This window comes from Lipotes vexillifer, unplaced genomic scaffold, assembly GCF_000442215.2.
Source record: "Lipotes vexillifer unplaced genomic scaffold, Lipotes_vexillifer_v1.1 scaffold231, whole genome shotgun sequence".
Taxonomy (NCBI): domain Eukaryota; kingdom Metazoa; phylum Chordata; class Mammalia; order Artiodactyla; family Lipotidae; genus Lipotes; species Lipotes vexillifer.
Window position 1 is genome coordinate 1,212,795 of NW_006791822.1, and position 8,169 is coordinate 1,220,963.

General features: G+C 40.2%; 1 protein-coding gene across 1 annotated transcript in view; it reads left to right on the forward strand.

The window, feature by feature from the left end:
- The window catches only part of QRFPR (pyroglutamylated RFamide peptide receptor), a 27,941-nt gene that overhangs the window by 16,225 nt on the left and 3,547 nt on the right, over positions 1-8,169 (forward strand). The window contains 3 exon segments of the mRNA XM_007464860.1: positions 3,799-3,923; positions 7,738-7,931; positions 7,982-8,023. Coding sequence (XP_007464922.1) covers positions 3,799-3,923; positions 7,738-7,931; positions 7,982-8,023 — 361 coding nt within the window.

Genomic DNA, 8,169 nt, shown 5'->3' on the forward strand with positions numbered 1-8,169 from the left:
GCAGGAATATCAAATGACACAGCCCTTCTGGAAAATAATTTGGCAATTTATTATAAAACTAAATATGCAATTACCATGCAGCCAGGGAATTCCATTCTAGTGTATTTATCCCAGAAAAATTAAAAGTTGTGTTCATACCCAAACCTATGTGTGAATATTCATAACTGCTTTTTTGGTAATAGTCAAAAACTGGAATACCCCAGATGGTCTTCAGTGGACGAATGATTAACCAAACTGTGGTACATATATTCTGTGGAATATTAGTCAGCAATACAAAGGAACAAACTTGATAAATGCGACAACTTGGATGCATGTCCAGGGGACTCTGCTAAAAGAAAAGAGCCAGGCTGTAGGCACACGGGCTTCAGAAGTTGTGGCACATGGGCTCAGTAATTGTGGTGCATGGGCTTAGTTGCCCCATGGCATGTGAGATCTTCCCAGATCAGGAATGGAGTCCGTGTCCCCTGCAATGGCAGGCAGATTCTTAACCACTGCGCCACCAGGGAAGCCACTGTAATGAGAAGCCTGTGCACCATATGAAGAGTAGCCCCTGCTCGCCGCAACTAGAGAAAGCCCGCACCCAGCAATGAAGACCCAATGCAGCCAAAAATAAATAAATAAATAAATAAATTTTTTTTTAAAAAAGAAAAGAGCCTATCCCAAAAGGTTATTTACTATATTGCTCAATTTATATACCATTTTTGAAATGAGAAAATTTTAGAAATGGAAAACAGACTAGTGGTTGCCAGTGGTTAGGGGCAGGGAGGGACAGAGGTGGGAGGGGCATATGGGTGTGGTTATGAAAGGGCAACAGGAGGGACTTTTGTGGTGTTGGAAGTGTTCAGTATCTTGGCTGTGATGGCAGATACTTGAACCTATTAATAAAATCTATAGAACACACGCACACTGAAATGAGTACAGGTAAAGTTGGAAAATCTGAATAAAATCAGTGGATTGTATTAACATCAATACCTTGGTTGTGACAGTTTTCTGTAGTTTTACAAAATGTTACCATTGGGGGAAACTGGGCAAATTATACAAGGGATCTTTCTGTATTATTTCTTACAACTGCATGTGAATCTATAATTATCTCATAAAATTTTCAATTGATAAAGGGAAAGAATAAATGAGAGGTCACGAGGGTATAGCCCTCATGAATGGGATTTGTCTTCTTTTAAAAGAGATGACACAGAGCTCTCTCACCCTTTCTACCAAGTGAGAATACAGTGAGAAGTCTGCAACCTGGAAGAGGGTCCTCACCAAACCATGCTGGCACTCTGACCTCAGGCTTCCAACTCCCAGAACCGTGAGAAATAAATCTCGGTTGTTTATAAGTCACCCCATCCATGGCACGTTGTTATAGCAGCCCAAATGGCCATGCCTCCTCTCAGAGCCAGCTGGACAGCTTCCATCTCCTTCCCTAAGTCTAACAAGAATTCTGGAGAAAAATGGCTCATCTTCTTTGCTGTCAGTTTCCTCTTGCTGTCCCTCTATTGAGTCTTCTTCTTGGCACTTGGAAACTGTAAGAATCTTCTCCCTGTCCCTCCACTCTGCAGGAGTTAAGGTTCCTTCTGGCAATGAGCTAAGCCACCTGGACTCAATTCCTCCAGAATTTCTACTAAAGATTGGAAAAATGATTGGATATGAGATAATACAATAAAATAATGATTGGACTAGAAGAGAATAGATGTGTATAGCGATGAAGAGAGAGAGGGGGGGACAGAGACAGAGACATTGATTTGTGAGCGTAGTACTATCTTGAATCATTGATTCGTAATGAGTTTCTATAGGTGGTGTCAGTTCATGTGTATCTTTATCATAAACCCCAATTTCGGATTGAGTCTCAGTTCCTTGAAACCCATGGCAGTACAGTGTTTTCTTTTCTTTTCTTTGTTTTAATTTTTATTGGAGTATAGTTGATTTACAATGTTGTGTTAGTTTCAGGTGTACAACAAAGTGAATCAGTTATACACATACATATATCCACTCTTTTTTAGATTCTTTTCCCATATAGGTCATTACAGAGTACTGAGTAGAGTTCCCTGTGCTATACAGTAGGTCCTTATTAGTTATCTGTTTTATATATAGTAGCATGTATATGTCAGTCCCAATCTCCCAATTTATCCATCCCCCCACCTTGCCCTGTGGTAACCATAAGTTTGTTTTCTACATCTGTGACTCTATTTCTGTTAAATGAGTCCATTTGTACCATATTTTTAGATTCTGTGTATAAGCGATATCATGTTTGTCTTTCTCTGTCTGACTTACTTCACTCAGTATGACAATCTCTAGGTCCATCCATGTTGCCACAAATGGCATTATTTTGTTCTTTTATATGGCTGAGTAATATTCCATTGTATATATCTCTCCCCCTCTTACCCCGTGGTTACCATAAGTTTGTTTTCTACATCTGTAACTCTATTTCTATTTTGTAGATAAGTTCATTTGTACCCTTTTTTTTAGATACCACATATAAGTGATATATGATATTTGTCTTTCTCTGACTTACTTCACTCAGTATGACAATCTCTAGGTCCATCCATGCTGCTGCAAATGGCATTATTTTGTTCTTTTTTATTTTCATTTATTTTATTTATTTATTTTTTTGTGGTATGCGGGCCTCTCACTGTTGTGGCCTCTCCCGTTGCGGAGCACATGCTCCAGACGTGCAGGCTCAGCGGCCATGGCTCACGGGCCCAGCTGCTCCACAGCATGTGGGATCCTCCCAGACCGGGGCACGAACCCGTGTCCCCTGCATTGGCAGGCGGGCTCTCAACCACTGTGCCACCAGGGAAGCCCTGTTCTTTTTTAATACAGTGTTTTCTTAATGCTTCCACTCAAAATAGAAAGAACAAGCAGTGTTTGAGCTGGGAAATTTTCTTCAAAATCCATGTTGGGGCTCTTGGTTCTGGCCTTTCCCTAATCCATTGAGATTCTCTTTCATTCCTTGCTAAGGGATGCATCATTAAAGTAATCCTCTCAACAAACTCATGGAAAACAGGACATTTGGAAAGAGCACCCTGGTTTCTGATGTTACAAGTGTTTGTTTTGTAAACAATAAAATAATGTAATGCTCCCATAATTATGCTTAAGATAAATGTGCTTTCAATTCTAAGATGCTATAGAAGGTTCTCTATATCATGTTTAAGTTATTCATCGATTCAACAAAGAAGCAGTAGGTGCTTGATCCACAGCTACTAAGGGCCGGGAATTTCCCTGGGAATTTTATCTGGGGAAACAAACACAAAAAAATAAATGGCCATTGTCCTTGCTCAGAGGAAGTTGAGAAGAAACCAGTAAGGGCAACAAAGGTGCTACTCTGGAGGGCACATGGAGACAACCGTGGTCAGTTCTATCTGAAAATGGTGGTGGCCTTCAAAGGTTTCCAAAAGATGACTATTGAGTCAAGTCCTAGAAAATGGGTCCACAGATAGTGGGGATAGGGTGCCGATCCAGGGTGACAGCATCCAGGCGTGGAGCAGCACAATGTATTCTGGGAAATGGGAACTGAAAGCAACTCTGTAAATTCCTCAGTAGAGGAATGAAGAACACGGACAGAAATGTCAAAGACAGACAGGCAAGTGAGAGTGTAGAAAACCTCGGGGACCATTTTACGGCACTTGGGCTTTATCTTTTAGGCACATTTTAACATTGAAAACATATTTCAGGAAGACTATTCCAGCAGCAATTTTAAGGGTAGTGAAGGAGTGGAGGTGAGAATGTGTGAGGAAACCATCGCACTGCTCCAGGGCACAGGTGATGGGGTGCATTGAACATAAGGAGTCTTTATGGTTAGAGAATTAAGTACAGATGTATTTGGCTCTGCCGAGTTGTATTCTGATGATTTTAACGTTTTTGCACGTATGGTCTGGCTGGTGGCAGTCATAACAGGCTCCCCCATGTGGCATGTGCAACGACTTGTGGTAGATTCGGGGCTGGGATTGGTAATCACACTATTGAAATGTCTTCCCTCCCCTCTTAATTATAATCATTTTCCTTCCTGCAAGAGCGTTACAGCAAATTTGTATGATCTCAGTTATTTCACTGGAGGTTTCTCAAGTGGAATAAAATAATTTGCTTTAAGATTTTTTCCTCTGCTTTATCCAGATCTTATATCATTAAGACTTTAATGTTTAAAATAAAATGTACCAGGGACACATTCTACATTTTCCTGCCAGCGGAACATGCCTTTCCTAGTGTTCTTCAGTGTCTCGTTATAAGAGTTCAATGCTCGCTCTAGACTTTTATTTTTAAGACACATGAAAAATTTGTAACCTCTTATCTACTTATTGGTTGATTCTCCTTCATAAGCCGTTTCTCACCTGCCTGCCTATTCATTGACAAATTGAAATCTGAACTGGAACATGTAAAAGGATGTTCCAACCTCTCTACTTCCCCAACATCTTTGTCAGATGGGCCCAGGCTTCTGGTGATTCACAGTGAAGGAAGCACCGCACCATTTTTAGTGACCCGGTCTCTCCATTAGGGTGTACTTGAATGCGTCCTGCCTGGAGGATCTAGCGCAGACAGTAGTCATTAAGGACACTAGGGGGTTGCTCACAAACCCTCTAAGATAATTTTTTTAAACTACGTGTCTTTTGTACCTTTTAAATCGACATAAGCAAATGTGAAACTTTACTGGGCACTCAGTATCCACTGGCAAGGGTATCAAATGAGCCCTCAGGCAAGGGTACATTTAAAAAGTGGCTTGACGTTTGATGCAACTGGTATATTGAATGAGCTGGACTCCACAGGTAAGGGCAGAAGCCAGTTTTATTCTATCCCTTGCCACCTACAGAAATGCAGTCTTTCCAGTCCTCTGATGAAATGTGATGGATGAGGCCTTGAGCGGGCCCTGTAACTCTTGCGGTCATTCAGAGAATAAAATTCCTCTGGTCACTTTCAGTCATAAGAACAGTGACTGGTCACTGAATAGAGTTAGTTCCCTTATCAAAATGTCTAGTCCAGTGTCACAATCACATAAGTCCATACCCTCAATCAATTTAAAATGTCTCCCTTCCCCCAGTTTGAGCCATTTTTAGGCCTAGAATCCTACAGTATGCAGAGGGGATACTGTCCCCTCATTCTGCATATGACCGTTTTCCACGACTGATTCTTTACTTCATGGGTTTCTCACAAATAACAACCCTGAGGCTTCCAAGGGCTACTCCCTTTAGCCAGCTGCTAGTGAAGACCTTTCAGCTTCCACACACAACTGGACGTGACCAGCTCCTTTCTCTGAGGCTGCCCTTATCTCCAGCAGGAAACCCACACCAATGAAGCCCTTTTACAAATGACCTAACCCAGTTCCCATGTGGGGTCCATTTCTGACCCATAGGACACAAGGAGATGTGTCCATTTTTTAAATAAAATTATGTTATCATATATATAATTTTATATATAAATATATAAAATTATATATTTTAAATATATAAATCATTTCATTTGTAGAAAATTCATTAAATCTCATTGGCAAAGCCAGTCCTCTCTGTCAGACAGATCAGCCAAATCAGATTTGCTTTCTGTCAAGAAAAAGTACGATTTCATTTTGCAAATCAAATAAATGTATTAACATGCTTTCCCACGGCCACCTTCTCACTCCTAAGTTCTATTAGTGAGAGTGCAAGCATACAAAAAGCCTTAATCCCTCAGTTGGATGAAATGAAGCACCACTGACTTCACCATTTCCACTGATGTTCTCTTTGCTTTGCTCTCACTGGCTCTCTCTCCGGAGTGATGTATTTGACAACTTTCAGGGAATGGAAGCAATGAGGTGGTTAGGTTAAAGCTGCCCCATTACTTCTGCCCCTTCACTGTACAGAAAATGGGAATTCACAACATGTCATCACCTGTCAAAACACCTTTTTTCCAATGCCAAGTTTTCCCCTGAATAGAAATACAGGGAGAAGCACAAAGCCCCATCATGGATTTATGGTGCCTCGATCAAGGTGGCTTCACTGACATCAAATAGTTTGAACCACGTCTTGCTTTGGTGGGCCCATAGTGAGATTGGGGTTGGGTGAGAGATATGACTTGTGAAAATTGAAAGAAGGGTGATTATGAAAGAGGAACTGAGAATGTAGGCTCAGCATGACACTTCAACCCCAGGCATTCTCTTAGGCAGTGGAGCTTTAGAGAAGAATGTGTTTGGAAATAGAAGATCTGAGATTGGTTCCCATGAAACCACCTGAGCGTGCCCTCAGAAGGTCTTTGCTTGTCCCCAGGGGAACGTGCACCTGTTCAGAGACTGTCAGTCTCGCCTTGTGCTCTAGAATGTGTCAATACGTGGCCCCCATGGTTGTTGGCCTGGTGGGCTCTGCCTACGTGGAGTCAGAATGAGTTTCACCATGATATCCTCTTCTCAGAGAGCATGGACCTTGAAATCATTGTTCAGTAAGTGTTTTTATTCTTAGTTGTATTTGAAAAATAACACCTAGATCAGAACTTGAATTTTCATACTTTTGATAACTGCACCAGAAAGCTTGTTTCCCCCATTCAATTGACTTTGAAGACTGGTGAAAATCCTCTGGGAATGGAGGCAGAAATATGTCTTAAGACCTAAGTATTCTTCACCTGGAAAGCTCCAGAGTGACTCAAACTACAACAGTTTCCATAAATTCTCTAACTTTAATTCCTATTATCCAGATATGTGACTTTTGAATCTGCTTTAAATGTTTGGTTTGTCCCTTATTAGCATTTTCTATTACTACTAATATTTTTTAAACATCTTTATTGGAGTATAATTGCTCTACAGTGGTGTGTTAGTTTCTGTATTAATATTGTTATTATTAATTTTTTGAACTCATGAGATCAGTCTGTTAGAAATAGTATTAATAAATAGAAATTGCCTTTCCGTAAAATATATAGCTCAAAGGCTTATAATTTGGTCTGAATATTCATACATTGGCAATAGTTTGAATCCCAGTTTCTCATTCATCTCAGAATCTACAAGCTACCACTTGCCTCTCTAAAATCTTTGCAAGCAACCTGTTCATTGCAATCTGAAATAGCAGTAACAAAATACAGACTTGCAGTACGTATTCAACTGGAAGAAGTCTGATGCCATGTCAGAATTGGTCTCTTCAACAACTGAGGGAGCAAAATAATGTAACAGTAAATTAGCTGGCATGCTAGTACAAAGTATTCTTTTCATACATACTTTGGTCATTGTAGTGTTCTTTCTTTCACCCAGCTAAAAACTTAATGACTATCATGTAAAAAGATGAGAACGATAAAAAAAAAGTGAACAGGCTATGGACCTCAATTCCATTTAAAATAAAAAAGAAAATATGAAACTCTTAAGAATTTAAGCAGTGGAGTGGAAAAAAACCCACGCCTCCCAACAAAAGAACAATCAAAATTGTATCTCATTTGAAATATGTACCCATGGTAAATATGTAAGGATCTGAAAAATGCTGCATTACAGTATTACTTGGCTGCTTTGTGGTTGTTTTTTTTGGTTTTTTTTTGGGGTTTTTTTTTTTGCCGTATGCGGGCCTCTCAGTGTTGTGGCTTCTCCCATTGCGGAGCACAGGCTCTGGACACGCAGGCTCAGCAGCCATGGCTCACGGGCCCAGCCACTCCGCGGCCTGTGGGATCTTCCCGGACCGGGGCACGAACCCGCGTCCCCTGCATCAGCAGGCGGACTCTCAACCACTGCACCACCAGGGAAGCCCTGCTTTGTGTTCTTTTGATGCTGCCTCTGGCTCTTCTAACTGAATTGTGTTTATTTTAAAGATTAAGTATAACTTCTTATATGAAAAAGAACACATCTGCTTCTTGGAAGAGTGGACCAGCTCTGGGCACCAGAAAATCTATACTACCTTCATCCTTGTCATCCTCTTCCTCCTCCCTCTTATGGTGATGCTTATCCTGTACAGTAAGATCGGCTATGAACTTTGGATAAAGAAAAGAGTGGGGGATGGCTCAGTTTCTATTATTTTCTGTAGTAATAGAAAATGCTAATAAGGGGCAAACCAAACATTCAAACTATTCATGGAAAAGAAATGTCAAAAATTGCTAGGTCTGTTTAATGGAACATTCACCTCTGTTTAAAATATTTTTAGTTTGATATATATACACAAATATGTATAAAATAGATAACTAATAAGAACCTGCTGTATTTATATATATATATATATATATATATATATATATATATATATATAT